The sequence below is a fragment of the Pelophylax lessonae genome, assembly GCF_965119305.1.
Source record: "Pelophylax lessonae genome assembly, chromosome: 4".
Taxonomy (NCBI): Eukaryota; Metazoa; Chordata; class Amphibia; order Anura; family Ranidae; genus Pelophylax; species Pelophylax lessonae.
This window is the reverse complement of record NC_138771.1, coordinates 274585636-274603922: the sequence shown is the minus strand read 5'-3', so window position 1 is coordinate 274603922 and position 18287 is coordinate 274585636. Positions and strand designations below refer to the sequence as shown.

The following is an 18287-nucleotide window of genomic DNA, read 5'->3' as shown; positions in this document are numbered from 1 at the left end:
CACTACTTCTGAGCCCATTCCAGAAATGTGTGTGTGCGATGGGAATATTGACATTACAAACACATACCATACGCCACATTCCACATGCACACTACACGCCACATACCAAACACCAAATATGCACACTACATCTGATGATGCCATTGACTTTTTTTGCTTTTTTTTTTCATTGTAATTATGCCCAAACCCAGGTTATTTTGGATTCAAACTATACAGCAAGCTGTCCACAAGTTTTACATACATTTGAGGCTAAAGCTGCGGTCTTCAAAACAATGCACCTGGATCCTGTTGACAATAATTACCTGTATGTAGCCACTGTGAATGAGGTTGGTATTTTCTACTTGCTACAGTGATATCATAAACATATTCAAAATTTTTGCATGTTACTTCTAAGTTTTTAAAGCAAAAAATAAAAAAAATTGAAGAGCACAGACTTTTATTTTAGTTTCAAGAAAATCGTACCTTTGACAGAACAGTATTCTAGCCTTCACAAAATACATCTAAAACTGTGTGTGTGTGTGTGTATAGACACAATATATTGTCAAAAGTATTAGGATGCCTGCCTTTACACACACATGAGCTTTAATGGCATTCCAGTCTTAGTCCGTGGGGTTCAATATTGAGTTGGCCCACCCTTTGCAGCTAAAACAGCTTCAACAGGTTGGGGATGGCCCCTTCTTGTTCCAACACTATATTGTCAAAAGTATTGGAACGCCTGCCTTTACACACACATGAACTTTAATGGCATCCCAGTCTTAGTCCGTAGGGTTCAATAATACGTTGGCCAATCTTTTGCAGCTATAACAGCTTCAACAGGTTGGGGATGGCCCCTTCCTGTTCCAACAGGAAGGGGTCATCCCCAACCTGTTGAAGCTGTTATTGCTGCAAAGGGTGGGTCAACTCAAAATTGAACCCTACGGACTAAGACTGGTATGCCATTAAAGTTCATGTGCGTGTAAAGGCAGGTGTCCTAATACTTTTGGTAATATAGCGTATATACATACATAAGCACACAGTACTGTGCAAAAGTTTTAGGTTGGTGTGAAAAAATTATGTAAATTAAGAATGCTTTCTGAATTAGAAGTGTTAATACTTAATAATAATAGTGGTATTTCTCAGCATTGAGGACGCCATTGATCCTGGCCAAATCTCCAACTCCATTTGCAGAATTGCAGCCCAAAACTGTTATTTTAGGTTTTTGAAGGATAACTGACAGTTGAACCACCTATCAATCTTTTATATTTCTTGGGGACTCTATTGATAAAATCTCTGCCCTTATGCTGCTGCTGGCTGTTAAAGGGACCCCGTTCTCCTTGCTAGATGTAATTATTTTAAAGGAGAATGCAACAGAAGGGACTGGAATACACAAAGGTCCCATGTGGCCAGAGTTTGGAATTATGGCAGAAAGATCATTTCTGTAGGAATCTTCAGGATATACAGTATAACAAGCCACTGAAATTCAGATTACACACATTTTTATATTGCAGTGGCTTCATGGTAATAAAAACTGCGGAAAGTTTCAATCCTGGTCACATAAAATGGATTCCTACTAATTAAATTATTAGATGTTTTGTTCTTGTGTCATATAGGCTGTCAATGTGTTTTATAAGGCAGTCATTTTTTTATTTTACATTTTTTCCGGTGATGCATTCATGTATTCATTCCTGTTTAAATGGTATAAATGTAGATTATGGATTATGGAGGAATAAAATAAGCTATTACAATAAAAGGATTCCACCGTATCACCTCTCATCTTTTTAAACCCTTACTACTTTTGTCTTATGATACTTTTGATAACCTTTGGCTTAAATCTATATTCTGTATGGGTCTGTCCACTACTTATGGTGTTTTACATCATATTTCCTTTAGGTATTTTATTTGTAGTATACTAAAAATATCACTTGTCTGCCTAGATTAAACGGGTGAGAATTGCAAAATGTGAACACCATCAATCCTGCAGCGAATGCTTGGCTGCAGCGGATCCACACTGCGGGTGGTGCCAATTAAAGAAAAGGTTTGATAATTGGTATTTTTTTAAACAATCTTATGCAGAAGACTGAGAAATATAAGCTAAGCTCTGATATACCTAAGCAGACCTCTCATGTTTTTTTTCTTATGACCTGTTTATGTTACAATTGCCAATTGCTGCCAATGTTTTCTGTTTTTTATAATTACCTTTTCTTTTTTTTTTTTTTTTTTTTTTACAGGAAAAAAATATTTTTTAGAGCTTGTGTACATGGACTTTTGTTTGCATCTGAACAGTTGTTCTCCCTATATAAAATAATGGAAATGGAAAAGCAGCTTGAAGCAATTTAGGAGGAGGTCAAGTGTACCAGTGAAGGAATTCAGAAGTGTTTTAAAGTTCAAACTGATATCAAATGCTACCTGAATGCATCTCAATGTATGCAGCATTTGGCCCTCTACTCAAGCCCTTAAAACGGTTGTATACCCGCTTGGTTATTTATACCTAAAGGTAAGCCTATAATAAGGCTTACCTGTAGGTAAAATTAATATCTCCTCAACCTACACGGTTTAGAAGATATTCACCCTGCATGCAGCCCCTGACATCAGTTGCGCATGTGCTCTGAAGGTCCGGCGTATCGTACTGGAACTTCAGAGCTCCTTGCTGGAATGGAGTGCTCCCGCGCACATGCATGAGAGTGACGTCATGGCTGCTCTGGCTACTCACAGCGCCGGAGCCTGCGAACCCGGAAGAAATGCCGAGGGAACATGTCAGCTCCCTCGGCGGTGACCGGACGCCGCTGCGGGGGCTTCATTCTAAGGTAAGTATTTTATAACGTGCTATTATGCCATGCACACTAGCACATTATACTATTGTCTTGCAGGGTTTTTTTTTTTTCAGCGGTTTACTACCGCTTTAAGGGATACATTACAATCAGGGTCAAAAACATAGCATGGGTATGTCTACAGAGAACACATTGTGGTTTTGATTTTATTGTTAAATTTAGCATGGGGCTGAACTTCCTAGATTTCAACCAATATCACGATCCTATGTGCATATTACTTATACCACTAATAAACAAATATGAATATCCTTAACAGTCTCTTAAATGTACATCTTGTGTCTTGAATGATTTTTCTCTGTGAAAAATCATCAGTCTGTGCTCATACTTCATCCAACTTTCTGGGTAACCACCACCAGATATGCTCTCACCTAGACACCATGACCTCACATAATATGTTGGATCAAAGACAGCTTTTGTCCCTTCAATGGACCAGTTAGTATCTTTCAGGTGTGATTGGAACCCTCCACTGCCACTGGGAATCCTCCAGTCTTCCAATATCACTCTCCTTTCTCCTGGATTTCCAACCAGTACTCTCCCTTCCAGACATTCTCCAGCTCTCCCCTCCCCTCAACACCACATAAAGTAAAAGTACTAAAATAGTGCATTATCCTTAATAAAATGTATTCTGCTGTTAAATGTAGAAATACACTCACTTTAGCAAGGTTCTAAATTGCACTAGATAATGCCAGCCTATACAATATCTTACAAAAGTGAGTACACCCCTCACATTTTTGTAAATATTTTATTATATCTTTTCACGTGACAACACTGAAGAAATTACACTTTGCTACAATGTAAAGTAGTGAGTGTACAGCTTGTATAACAGTGTAAATTTGCTGTCCCCTCAAAATAACTCAACAAACAGTCATTAATGTCTTAACCGCTGGCAACAAAAGTGAGTATACTCCTAAGTGAAAATGTCCAAATTGGGCCCTAAGTGTCAATATTTTCTGTGGCCACTATTATTTTCCAGCACTGCCTTAACCCTTCTGGGCATGGAGATCACCAGAGCATTACAGTTTGCCACTGGAGTCCTCTTTCACTCCTCCATGATGACATCACGGAGCTGGTGGATGTTAGAGACCTTGCGCTCCTCCACCTTCTGTTTGAGGATGCCCCACAGATGCTCAATAGGGTTTAGGTCTGGAGACATGCTTGGCCAATCTTTCACCTTTACTCACAGCTTTTTAAGCAAGGCAGTGGTCGTCTTGGAGGTGTGTTTTGGGTCGTTATCATGTTGGAACACTGCCCTGCGGCCCAGTCTCCAAAGGGAGGGAATCATGCTCTGCTTCAGTATGCCACAGTACATATTGACATTCATGGTTCTTTCAATGAACTGTAGCTCCCCAGTGTCGGCAGCACTCATGCAGCCCCAGACCATGACACTCCCTTGACATGACACAAACTCGCTTGACTGTAGGCTAAACACACTTGTCTTTGTACTCCTCACCTGGTTGCCACCACACACGCTTGAAATCATCTGAACCAAATAAGTTTATCTTGGTCTCATCAGATCACAGGACATGGTTCCAGTAATCCATATCCTTAGTCTGCTTGTCTTCAGCAAACTGTTTGCGGGCTTTCTTGTGCATCATCTTTAGAAGAGGCTTCCTTCTGGGAAGACAGCCATGCAGATCAATTTGGTGCAGTGTGCGGCATATGGTCCTAGCACTGACAGGCTGACCCTCCACCCCTTCAACCTCTGCAGCAATGCTGGCAGCACTCATATGTCTATTTCCAAAGGCAACCTCTGGATATGACGCTGAGCACGTGCACTCAACTTCTTTGGTCAACCATGGTGAGGCCTGTTCTGAGTGGAACCTGTCCTGTTAAACCGCTGTATGGTCTTGGTCATCCTGCTGATGCTCAGTTTCAGGGTCTTGGAAATCTTCTTATAGCCTAGGTCATCTTTATGTAGAGTAACAATTCATTTTTTCAGAGAGTTCTTTGCCATGAGGTGCCATGTTGAACTTCCAGTGACCAGTATGAGAGAGTGAGAGCCATAACACCAAATTTAACACACCTGCTCCACAATCACACCTGAGACCTTGTAACACTAATGAGTCACATGACACCGGGGAGGGAAAATAGCTAATTGGGACCAATTTGGACATTTTCATTTAGGTGTGTACTCACTTTTGTTGCCAGCGGTTTAGACATTAATGAGCTATTTTGAGGGGAAAGCAAACTTACGCTGTTATACAACCTGTACACTCACTACTTTACATTGTAGCAAAGTGTAATTTCTTCAGTGTTGTCACATGAAAAGTTATAATAAAATATTTACAAAAATGTGAGGGGTGTACTCACTTTTGTGAGATACTGTATGTACAAACATATTAATAATGTGGATCGACATTCTCAGCATGTATTACTGCACTTCTCCATTGACCGTAGCGTTGTGATGTCAGCCAGCAAGCCCACCCCTACGTGTTTTGTCACAGGGACACGTGACTTCTTCAGGGGGAAATCACATTTTCATTGTGTTTTTACATATATGCTTGCATTATCTTGTGCGATTTAGCACTCTCTTAAAGCGGTAGTATCCCGCTTTTTGACACTTTTACCTACAGGTAAGCCTATAATAAGGCTTACCTGTAGGTACAAATAATATCTCCTAAACCAGCATGGTTTAGGAGATATTTACAGTGCATGCAGCCGCTCGCGCGAGCGGCGCATTCGCTCTGAAGGTCCGGGGGGACCTTCAATCTATTTGCCGGGAGCTTGCCGGAAAATCACTCCCGCACGCATGAGCGGGAGTGACGTCATCGCGGCTCCGGCCAATCATCGCGCCGGAGCCGTCTCTTTCAGCCAATCACCGCGCCGGAGCCGCCGAACCCGGAAGAGACGGCGAGGGATCATGGCAGCGCCCGCAGCGATGTCCGGGGGTCCGTGTCGGGGCTTAGTTCTAAGGTAAGTTACACATAATGGGCTAGTATGCGATGCATACTAGCTCATAATGCCTTTGTCTTGCAGGTTTTTTTTTTTGTTCTTTGGGTTTACAACCGCTTTAAAGTAAGTGTATTTCTACGTTTGTAGAAATGCAGTAGGAATACATTTTATTAAGGACAAAGTACTATTTAGTACTTTTTCTTTATGTGGTGCTGAGTGGAGGGGAGAGCTGGAGAGTGCTTGGAAGGGAGAGTACTGGTTGAAAAGCAAGGAGAAAGGTAAGTGATATTGAAATACTGGAGGATTTTCAATGGCAGTGGAGGGTTCCATTAACACCTGGAAGATACTAACTGGTCCATTGAAGGGACAAAAGCTGTCTTTGACCCTGCATATTATGTGAGGTCATGGTCTTCAGGTGAGAGAACATCTGGTGGTGGTTGCACAGAAAGTTGGATGTAGTATTAGCACACTCTGGTAATTACATCATTCAAGACACAAATATATGTTTAAGAGGTTTTTAAGGACATTAATATTTGTTTGTCCGCTGCCATATTTGGCATCTTGTGGAGGGGAGGGGGGAGGGGGGAGCTGGTACCTGTTTTTTGCCCGGTACATGCTCCCACCTGTTAAAGGAATAATTGGACAAAGCAATTAATTCAAACTAAATGGGGCTTAAAAATAATTAATAACAGTTTTTTTTTTACCTAGCCGGCGTAGCTTTCTTTTTTTTTTTTTACAAGTGCAGTTTATTTTGCATAAAACAATTCAAGCAAAATACCATAATTCCAAGATGTGAAATGATACAAAATAAGTACAGATCAGTATATTATTACTAAAGCAATTGCCAGCGTCTATATTCAGAATGCAAGTTACTCAGTTCAGGAGCTTTGTTTTATTTGTTAAAAGCTTAACTAGTAGGGAAGATGGAGTAATAGGTACCAAATCCAAGTAGAAAAAAGGTGAATGGAAGAAAAGGGATAGGAGGAGGAGGAGGAAGGGGGAGGGATGGGGGGGGCAGACCCAGAAATCACAGGGACAGTCCTCTCGCTTCAATCCATGCACCCCACATTTTTCAAACTTTTTCGGTCAGTTCCGACCCAAATATGTCAGTTTATAAAGGGGGCAGCACCTGGTTCAATAACTCTCTCCACTGCTTAACCGTGGGGGCCACAGATGTCTTCCATTTAAGTAGGATAAGTTTCTGTGCATAAAACGTTGCATAGAAAAGAAAGCACCGTTGATGGAAGGAAACCTCCAACTAGGAACCCACCCCAAGTAATAAAAAGGCAGGCTCCAGTGGGACCTGTTGTTGCACAAAAACACCCAGCTCCTCCACCACCCCCTGCGAGTAAGGCTGAAGAACAGGGCAGGACCAGACCATGTGTATAAATGTGCCCACCTCCGTTCCACATCTCGAGCAGGAATGATCGACCCCAGGGTATATAGTGGATAGTCTTTGCGGGGTATAATATGCACGATGCAAAAATTTCAATTGGATGAACCTACCCCTTGCTGAAATCATCTTAGGTATAAATTGTTGTATATCCTCCTCCCATTCCTTTGCAATTAGGCCTGAAATGTCCTTTTGCCAGGTCTGACATAATTTAGTCATCTCTTTCCTGAGATCTGGAGATAGAGAGAGGAGAGAATCCTATCTGTATTTTGAGAGATCAAGAAGTGCTTAACTGAGTGTGATTCAACTGTAACCAGGTTTGGAAATTGCGCCCTAACAGCATGGCGCAGCTTTAGATATCTAAAGAACAGTCGATTGGGCAAGTTAAATTCCTACTTCAGCTGGTCAATAGTCAATAGAGAACCATCTTTAAAAATGTGTTTAATGGTGGTGATACCTAATCTAGCCCATATTATGAGTGCACACACTCGTGGAAGGACGACAAGCTACGGTACTTAAAAATCTCCATAGGCGACGCTTTAAAATTGGCAATGATTACCTGTTTAGAGTTATAGTAATGTGACTCGTTAATGTTACATTATTGCTCTGGCTCTAACGATCGCAGCAATACCTCACATATGTGATTGAAAAAAGTCTTTTTTTTTTTTTTACACTTTAAAAAAAAAAAATCCTAATCAATTTTCTTGCTGTCACAACTGGAATGTAAACATCCTTTGTGACAGTAATAGGCAGTGACACGTACTTTTATGAAGGTATCTGGGTTCTAAAAGACCCCAAACCCCTCCATTGCACTTCCAAGTATTCAAAACGCCAAAATCTGCATTTTTGAATACCTTGGATTTTTCAAATCTGGCGCTGTTGGCTACTGAGTAAACCAGAAGTGACGTCGCTTCCGGGTTACTACATTGGAGATGTGCCGGCTGGTCACTCTGCTCTCCCAGTGGGAGATTGTCAGTCAAACTATCACAGCACTGAAAATAAAAAATTGCCTGGTAATGAAGGGGTGTATTAAAGGCTGGTACTCAAGTAGTTAAGGTTGTTTTTTTTTCTTATCCTGAGTGACTATTTTTATGGTATACAGTGGGGATCGAAAGTTTGGGCACCCCAGGTAAAAATTTGTATTAATGTGCATAAAGAAGCCAAGGAAAGATGGAACGCCATTTTTTTTGTTTTCTGTAATTTTGAAGAGGTCAATGATGGAAATAAAATCTAACTTTTGTTGACATATAAGAATGTCTAATCTGTAATTTGATGACTTTTGGAGATTTTTCCATCTTTCCTTGGCTTCTTTATGCACATTAATACATATTTTTACCTGGGGTGCCCAAACTTTCGATCCCCACTGTAGTATTTTTACCAACATAGGTTGACTAATTTAAGGGATTATGGGTAAATCACATCTTAAATGAATGCAAAAATACTTTTTAAAACCTTTCATGCATTTGGTTTATTGTATTTTATTAGTTGTACCATGAAGGCAGAATGTTCATCAGATCCTTTATTGGAAAATTGGATTGAGAAGTTTTCTGCGGATATGAACCAGGTATTCTTTTCAATGCTGCTTAAATTATTTGCTCTCATTTACTATATGAGAAGTGTAAAATGGAACCTTTAATAGTGGTGTTAAAAGACAAAAATTAAATAAACTCTGTAATCATTAATACAGTACATCATTAAATGTATCTTTTTAAATGCAAGCAGTCAAAGTACCTGCATTTGACCTGGTATCAGCCTCTTGCAGTCCTTCTATAGCAGGGCTGGAGTGTGACATGAAGAAACATCACAAGGAGTCAATGAGTTCATGTGCTGAAAAGAAACATGTTAATAAGAAGAGTAATATGCTTCTCCTTATCCATGCTTCTACTTATCCTTTCAATGTCAAGGCACAGGCTGGGGTGGGTCCAGGATGACCTGGGCTCAGAGGAAGGGGTTCAATTCTGCTTTCCATCAGACTAATGACATCAAAGCAACAAAAAAAGAAAAGGGGGGGGGGTAGGGGGATCTCAAGATTAAAAGGTAAATACCACAGCAAAAGCTGGTTTTGAAATTTTGCATTTTCAAAAATTATTCATTATTATAATTTTATTTTAAGCTGAAATTCTAGATGCAATACATCCGTGACTTTTGTGGCATTCTGCATCATAAAAGCTATAATAGGTCAACTTTATTTTACTCCATTTAAAATTTTATAGGTGTATAAATGCATGTTTTAAAAAATTATCTTTACCACTTGAATAGTAAGCTGCCTTGCTTATAATTCTATAAACTCAATAAAACTTTTGTAAGGTAAAATATACAGAGTATATTGCACGCGCCACGTGAGGAGACCTATGAATATTTAGGACCTAAATAAATAAATAAATTAATGTGATTCACAGCTGCTATAGTAAAGTGCATGTGCTAAGAAGTGAATGAAGTAATCAGTGGATAGGTGATTACCTATAGCGCTTGCTTCAATTAATAAACCATCTAATAAATTACATATAAAATTTCATGAAATATATCAGTTGAGTGAAGCTGAAAAGTAATAAATATATATGTTGTGACGATAAAAATAAAAATCTGTGATAAACTAGATATATAAAATGTATATAAATCACTCTCAAGAAAAGTCCTTAAAGTTCATGTGCAAAAAAATTTGTTAGATAAACGATCCATTAAATAAAAGTGCAAAAAAAATTACAACACAGTAGTGACTTCTTGATAAAAAATGTCCAAAAAAATAAAGTGATTAGTGCTGGTGCTCCATAAATATATTTGATCACTCTTGCCCTGGTGTCCCTTCTAGTGTTTCACCGTGAAAGATAGATAAATTTCACACTCACCTGAACACGTGGGTCCTATATGTCTTATGACACTAGGACCAATCATTATTATAATGACCCTCTCCAGGTCGGGGTGCGTTCCCTCCAGGCAAAACTGTTCCTCTGCAGTACCACTCCTACTGCTGATCACCTCCAAACGGGTGCGTTCCCTCCAAGCAGACCTGTTCCTCTGCGGTAACACTCCTCCTGCTGATCACCTCCAAACAAAGGGGACATGTAGAAGAAAAAAAACAGATAGTGCAGTAACATTTTAAGTGGTTTTTATTGCACACAACCCTGGTCAACCCAAAAAATACAATCCCAATGAAGTGATAAAACAGATAAAAACAGGGAAAATCCAATAAAAACGGTGAAAAGTCAGTGAGAAACAATATAAAACAGAAAGAACGACGTCACATATGTGAGCTGCGAGTGGAGAGCGGTACTTCCGGCTTGCGTTCCACTAAGCTCGTGTGACGTTACATATACATATACACATGCATACAGTGCATACATACATACACACACACACACCTTTTTGAAAAATAAATGTTTACATTTTTCTTAAAATAATTTGTGTTATTACGTGTTCAAGCATATTGAAAGTCCCATACCCTATATCTTTTTGAATGATGTGCTACTTATGTTTGCTTGTTTTGGTCATGTCCACGAACACTATTTGTTAAAATTCTTTGCTGCTGGTTTATGCTCTCTTAGTGCTGCTTAACTGAACTGTGGGTCTTCAGGCTCAGCTCAGTGAGTCTGTTAGCTTTTATACTGGAGGAGGAAGGAGGTGGGAGGAGCAGAGGCGTGTCTTGTCATTCTAGGTTGTGGGGCTTGGTGTCTCTATTGATGCATACAGTGTACAGAGATACAACTCTAGTCCCTTCATGTAAGGGTAGCTCCATAGGACACTGCAAGGGAAAGGAGCCACCCTGAAAGAGGAAACCTGTGGCAGTGGTCATGGCACCAGATTAAATTGTAATGTAGACACGGATTAAAAGTTAATTAAGCTGTGATTAAATGTGATTAAATTACCTGCTGAAAGTGCTAAAAAAAAACTAAGGGTTTAATATAAATTTAAAACAGTTATAGATCTGTTTCTAGGGCAGTGAGGAAAGTAAAGCTGCACCAAAGCCAATATCAACCTTTTATATTTGCATTTTTCTTATTATTTTGTCACTTCTACCTAGCTGTGGGTCATTCAGCAGAACTGTAGTGTCAAGTTTTTTGCAGAAAGGAATCACAAGATTTTCTGCAGCTGTTTAAATTTGTAGCTTTCCATTGGTGGATTGACAATAAAATGCCAACTCTGCATAAACCCCTGCCAACATTCTCCGTCCATATGTGTATTCTACATTGTAGTCTCCACCTTTGCAGCGATGGGGATAAAACATTAGATTCGGCAATCTCTTTTCACCAAAGCCCAACATCTAAGCGCAATGTATTTGGATTAAAAATGGCAGCCGCTGTGTATACATTTGGTATCTGTCATCTTGCATTGGTTTTTCCAAAAATCTTTAATAGGAAAGTGTCAGGGCTTTTGGTGGTTGTAGGAACAAGCTGTAGGGCCCCTCATAAGTAATTGTCACTCCCAAAGAATGTTGATTGTTGATGTCAGTACCAAAGTACATCTGTTTGTAGAGATCTGATTTTTTTTTTTTTTTTTAACTTTAGACTGATTGCAAGCCTTTAAAGCATACGCCAGCCTTTGGACCATCATGTGTAAGTTTTAATTAACTTTTATTTTTTTCTCTAATAACTTTGAAGATCGAAGTGGAAGACTATACCGTCAGAGAGGTGCAGAGACTGATATATAGGTGGCTTATATTTGATCAGATGATTTTTTTCACAGAATTTCAAAGAAGTTTAAAGAGCCCATAGGCATAAGATTATAGCCATACTGGGCAACCATTCCCACTTTGTTAAGCCCCAATAGATGGCACCAGTCTAACAGCGGTTGGTCCTGTTGGATAATGTATGCCAATCTCTACTGATTTTCCATTAGATAAGCAGGTGCTCGAACACATTTCTCCTCCCCATTCCACAGCCATGATTAGTTATATAGGTTTAAGCTTATGTAATTTTCTGTTAAAAATATATATTTTAGAGGCACATGATACAGGCCTTAAGCTCCCCTCAATAATAGTTGCAGTTTTAATCCAAGATGGTGCAGATCCTCTATAGCACAATGTTCTTATAGCTTTAATTATGGCACTGCTAAATTGCCTGTCTTAGTAGACTCCATCCCTTTTCCATGGTTTACCATTTTCCCCACACTTCCTGAAAAAATCCTCCACTGCTTAACCTTGTCCCCCCCCCCCCGACCCCCCTTTTCCTTCCCTCTTTTTCAGTCCCTCCTACTTTGGCTCATTTTCTGCAAACTGATGGCAGACTAGCATGTTGTTATAACTTCTGGCAGTCACATATTCCTAGAGGAAAATCTAAAAAAGTAACTGTCCTCTGCATAGGTGTGTTTAATCCTTAGAAACATAGCTTAGGGTCTTGCTGCCCTCTCAGGACCATGGGTATCCAAATATACTGAAAGACAATGAAAACAAGAGAAAGGCGCCTAGTGCAATTCCATTATAAACAAAAAGAAAAAAAAAGTAGCTCACATAATACTCACAAACACATGATGTATACACGCATGTCAAAAAAATTAGAGGACAAGTCACCTCCAGGAGTGCTAAAATGTTTCAATGAGGCAAGGAGACCAGATAGCGTCCATGATGGCTTGGCTGACATGTTTCAAGGGAGAACCCTCTTCCTCAGAGCCAAAAGAGCAAATGACCCACCATGCATCTATATGTGTGTAGATCCACACTCTATACAGGCCTCATTGGTAAGCCCCTCCCTCCAATCAGCAATGGGGGTGTGTGTCTCTCCAGGAACCACCCAGATTGACAAAAAAGTGGCACCAATTGAAGCTAAACATACAGTGTAATACTTTGTAGTATAACCATGATATGCACATACAAAATAAATAAATAAATAAATAAAAATATACATTGCTCAAAAATTTTAAATGAACACTTTTTAATCAGTATAGCATCAAGTCAATTAAACTCCTGGGATCTTGATATGGTCAGTTAAGTAGCAGAGGGGGTTGTTAATCAGTTTAAGCTGCTTTGGTGTTAATGAAATTAACAACAGATGCACTCGATGGGCAACAATGAGACGGACTCCATAATAGGAATGGTTTTACAGGTGGAGGCCACTGACATTTTTTCCCCCTCTCCTCTTTTCTGACTGTTTTTCACTAGTTTTGCATTTGGCTAGGGTCAGTGTCACTACTGCCTGCATGAGGCGATACCTGGACCCTATAGAGGTTGCACAGGCAGTCCAACTTCTCCAGGATGGCACATCAATACATGCCATTGCCAGAAGGTTTGCTGTGTCTCCAGGCACAGTCTCAAGAGCATGAAGGAGATTCTAGGAGACAGGCAGTTACTCTAGGAGAGCTGGACAGGGCTGTAGAAGGTCCCTAACCCATCAGCAGGACCAAAATCTGCTCCTTTGGTCAAGGAGGAACAGGATAAGCACTGCCAGAGCCCTACAAAATGACCTCCAACAGGCCACTGGTGTGAATGTCTCTGACCAAACAATCAGAAAAAAACTTAATGAGGGTGGCCTGAGGGCCGGCATCCTCTAATGGGCCCTGTGCTCACTGCCCGGCTCCGTGGAGATCGATTGACATTTGCCATTAATCATTAGAATTGGCTGGTCCCCCACTGGCGGCCTGGGCTTTTTACAGATGAGAGCAGGTTCACCCTGAGCACATGTGACGGACATGAAAGGGCCTGGAGAAGCCGTGGAGAACGATATGCTGCCTGTAACATCATTCAGCATGACCAGTTGGGTCGTGGGTCAGTGATGGTCTGGGGAGGCATATCCATGGAGGGACACGCAGACCTCTACAAGCTAGACAATGGCACCCCGACTGCCATTGGGTATCGGGATGAAATCCTTGGACCCATTGTCAGACCCTACACTGGTGCAGTGGGTTCTGGGTTCCTCCTTGTGCATGACAATGCCCCACCTCATGTGGGGAGAGTATGCAGCCAGTTCCTGGAGGATGAAGGAATTGATACCATTGAATAGCCCCCACACTCGCCTGACCTAAATCCAATGGAATGACTCTGGGACATTGTTTTGGCCATCAGATGCTGCCAGGTTGCACCTCAGTCTGTTCAGGAGCTCAGTCCAGATCTGGGAGGAAATACTCCAGGACACCATTTATCGTCTCATTAGGAGCATGTCCCAACGTTATCAGGTATGCATACAAGCACGTGGGGACCATACAAACTACTGAGTACCATTTTTTGAGCTGCTGCAATAAAATTTCAACAAAATGGACTTGCCTGCTGCATCATTGATTCACTTTGAATTCAGTCATCTGCAGGTTGGTCCTTTTCATTTCCGTCAAACGATGTGGCATTCTTTCCATCCTAACACATTAACCAACTCCATATCAGTATAGATATCCAGCATGAGATTTTTCCCCATTGAGATCTGATGTTTTTTAAAAGTGTTCCTTTAATTTTTTGCGCTATATATATATATATATATATATATATATATATATATAATGTATATATATATATATAATGTATTTTTCCTTTTTTTTCCTTTTATGTACATATCACGTACATACTACAAACTATTACGCTGTATGTTTTGTAGCATTTGGTGCCACTTTTATGTCAATCTGGGTGGTTCCTGGACACACAAACCCCCACTGCTGAATGGAGGGTGGGGCTTACCAATGAGGGCGGTATAGACTTTGAGTCTACACATGTATAAATGCATGGTGGGTCATTTGCTCTTTTGGCTCTAAGGACGAGGGTTCTCCCTTAAAATGCATCAGCCAAGCCATCACAGATGCCATCTAGTCTCCTTGCCTCATTGGAACATTTCAGTACCCCTGGAGGTGACTTGTCTTCGAATCGTTTTGACATGCGTGTATACATTATGTAGCACTTGATCCCCAGTATTTTGGAGCAAAAATTTTTATATGCCGATATGCAGTGATATATTTGACTCTTGTCTCTGCTCTGAAGCACCTGTGCTGAAAAGGCCAGGACCTGATGGCTTCTCAGCTTCCTATTAAAAAATGCTTTCTGACCATTCTTGCACCTCTTTTGAAAAACTTCTTTAATGATCTTCACAATTAACAAACTTTCCATCCAGAATCCCTCTTATACGCCATGATCCCCAAAACTAACTTAGATGATACAAATTGGTCTAATTTTCGACCGATCTCTCTTTTTGAATGTCAACATTAAACCTCTTGCCAAAATCTGGTCTACCAGGGTAAATCAAAACATAAGAGGCCTCAGCCACTAACGTCAAGTCAACTTTGTGCCCACTAGACATGTTAGTGACAATATAGGCAAACTAGCCCTCCTGGTTGAAGTCTCCAAGAGACAGAAGATAGCACTCATGCTCCTCTCACTTGACATACAGAAAGCCTTCAATACTGTATCCTGGCCTTACCTATTTTTTTTTTTTTTTCAATAGTATTTATTCAAGAAATAAGTGAACATAGCATTGGAATACAACAACAATGTTGAGAGAGTAACATAACTAGGAAACAGACCAATAAGATCAGTACAGGGTGATCAATAGGAAAACATCAACATGAGCACATAGAAGCAGACTGCGTGGAGGATCCTAAGCAAAAACCTCGCTCTTAACATGGCTATATGGTAGAAAACAGTACAACTAATAATGGTAATGCAAGATCTAATATTGCAAATCTGCCAATCGGCTCACTGCCCGGAAGGAAAACATGAGTGTGCCAAGTAAGACAGTACTCCTTAGGAAAAAGCTTAACATGCCACCCAGATTCCGATAAAATGCAGGGTGCCATCTCCCATCGTAAATGCAACTGTATTGAAATCTGTTATCTCTCGTAAACCCAGAGAAGAGGCCAAGAGGCCTAGAAAATCGCTAGGAAGCAGAGGAGACTAGGTAGAAAAAAAAAGGGGAAAAAAGAAGGAAATGGAGGAAAGAAAGGGGAGAGAATAGGAAAGGAGGAATAAGGGCACAGCCAGTCCCCAGGAGCTGACAACAGAGGAAACTAATTCAAGGTTACTCCAGGAATCAGAGATATGCCTACATATGTCGCCCAGGGCTCCCAGATCAGTTCAAACCTGGGAACCGTGTTGGACAATACGCTGACCATCTTTTCCTGGGTCATTATCCAGGTGATCTTATTCCTAATTTTCCTGATGGAAACTGTAGGCGATTTCCAGGAACCCGCAATGGATAGTTTGACACCTAGAAGGATATAGTGAACCAACTTTTGCGTGTGTTTCGGTATACCAGGAGGTTTTGAATGTAGGAGTGCCACCAGGGCAGTGTTAGGAATCCTGTGACCGGTAACTTTAAATATCATGTGAAAAATTTTGTTCCAAGTACTACGCAACTTTGGGCACTCCCACCAAACATGTAGCATAGAACCGGGTATCTGGCATCCCCTGAAGCAGAGAGGAGAGGAAGAGGGATACATTTTGTGTAGTCTGACAGGTACAAGATACCACCGAGTCAATACTTTTAGGCTCGCCTCCATCAGAGGTACACTACCGATTCCCTGAAAGGAGCGAAAGCTTGCCCTACCCCATTCCTCCACCTCCCAGGTGACCGCCAGATCTTTCTCCCAAGCCTGCATATACGGAAGCTTCGCTTGGTCAGAGACTAGAGATTGATAGATTATGGAGATGCCCCCTTTCTGCTCCGCAGGATTACAACACCATACCTCATAGCTTGTGAAAGATAATGGAAGAGTTTCATCCTTCGAGATGGTTGTGAGAAAGTGAGAGATTTGTAAAAATCTATATATTTCCGATGGTGGCATCTTAAGCTTGTCGGAGCAATGTTTGAGGGTAAAAGGGCCCTTTGGGGTGAAGAAGTGACCTATGCGGTAAATCCCTTTATCTAGCCACCATTGGAAAGCCTTGATGTCCATACCGGGTTGGAATGCTGGATTATGGAACAAATGTGCTAGCGGTCTCATGCTAGACGTGAGGGAAGAGGACTGTTTAACAGTATCCCATAAAGCGAAGGAAGACGACAAAACTGGGGACATTATAGGGGGTCTCTGTCGAGAGGGGATCCATAGGAGAAAGTCCAGAGTGTGTGAAGGGACCGCCTGCCTCTCGATTTGTATCCAATCAGGTTTTTCAAATCTAGAGTAGACGACAGAAAGTTGAGCCAACCGCGCTGCCTGGTAATAAAGCCAGAGGTTAGGCACCCCCAACCCGCCCCTCCTTCTATGAGTATACAAAACCTTGCGGGAGAGTCTATGACCATTGCCCCCCCATATAAATTTGATTATTAAGTTTTGGAATTTGCGCAATGGTTCCCTTTGGAGGGGGATCGGCAGAGCCCTAAACAGGTAGAGGAGTCTAGGAAGTAAGTTCATCTTTATAGCATTGATTCTGCCTAGCCACGACAAGCGGTAGAGTGACCAACCCCGTAAATCCCTGCCTAGGGATTGGTAGATAGCTGGGTAATTTATTTTATGTAGATCCTCGATCTTAGCCGTGAGGTTAACCCCCAAGTATCTGATATGGGTATCAGACCAGGAAAAACCAAAGGAGGATTGTAGACGCTTGGCTTCCTCCTTTTTCACCGAGACATTCAAGATAGAAGACTTGGCTAGATTTACTCTAAGCCCGGATACGGTCGCAAAGTTCTCCAATGTCTTGCAAATATTGGGGAGAGAGATGGCGGGGGATGTGACGAAAAGTAGCAGGTCATCTGCGAATAGAGCGCATTTGTGTTCCTGGGGACCGCAATTAACCCCTTTAATGTCAGGATGGGATCTAATTGCGATGGCGAGGGTTTCGATCGCAATCGCAAATATGAGCGGTGACAAAGGACACCCCTGCCTCGTCCCCTTGGAAATTGGGAACAAGTCATAGTAATAGCCCTGGTACCTAATCCTTGCTTCGGGGGAGGAGTAAAGAGCCTTGACTATACCGAGGAAGTTTGTACCAAATCCCCATCTTTCCAGTATCGAGAATAAGTATGGCCATTCGACTGTGTCGAATGCCTTTTGAAGATCTATGGAAAGGAGTAGGCCTGCCTGCGGGGACCCCCCTACCCAGCCTGACTGTAATATAGAGATAATGTCAATAGCTCGTCTCACTTGGTCGGGGCCCTGTCTGCCGGGGATAAATCCTACCTGGTCTTTATGAATGTATAGTTTGATGAAGGATGCCAACCTATTCGCTAGTAGTTTGGTGAGTATCTTCAAGTCATTGTTAATAAGTGAGATGGGCCTATAGTTGCTGACTTCCCCCGGGTCCTTGTCTGGTTTAGGTATGACCCAGATGAAGGCCTGATTATTTTGCTTGTCAA

At 41.2% G+C, this 18287-nt stretch overlaps 1 protein-coding gene across 1 annotated transcript in view; it reads left to right on the top strand.

Moving 5' to 3' along the window:
• Nucleotides 1-18287, top strand: part of LOC309552607 (plexin-C1-like) — a 50381-nt gene that overhangs the window by 15102 nt on the left and 16992 nt on the right. The window contains exons 3-6 of the mRNA XM_082253550.1: nt 192-326; nt 1914-2014; nt 8578-8656; nt 11595-11642. Coding sequence (XP_082109676.1) covers nt 192-326; nt 1914-2014; nt 8578-8656; nt 11595-11642 — 363 coding nt within the window. The remainder of the gene's footprint in view (nt 1-191; nt 327-1913; nt 2015-8577; nt 8657-11594; nt 11643-18287) is intronic.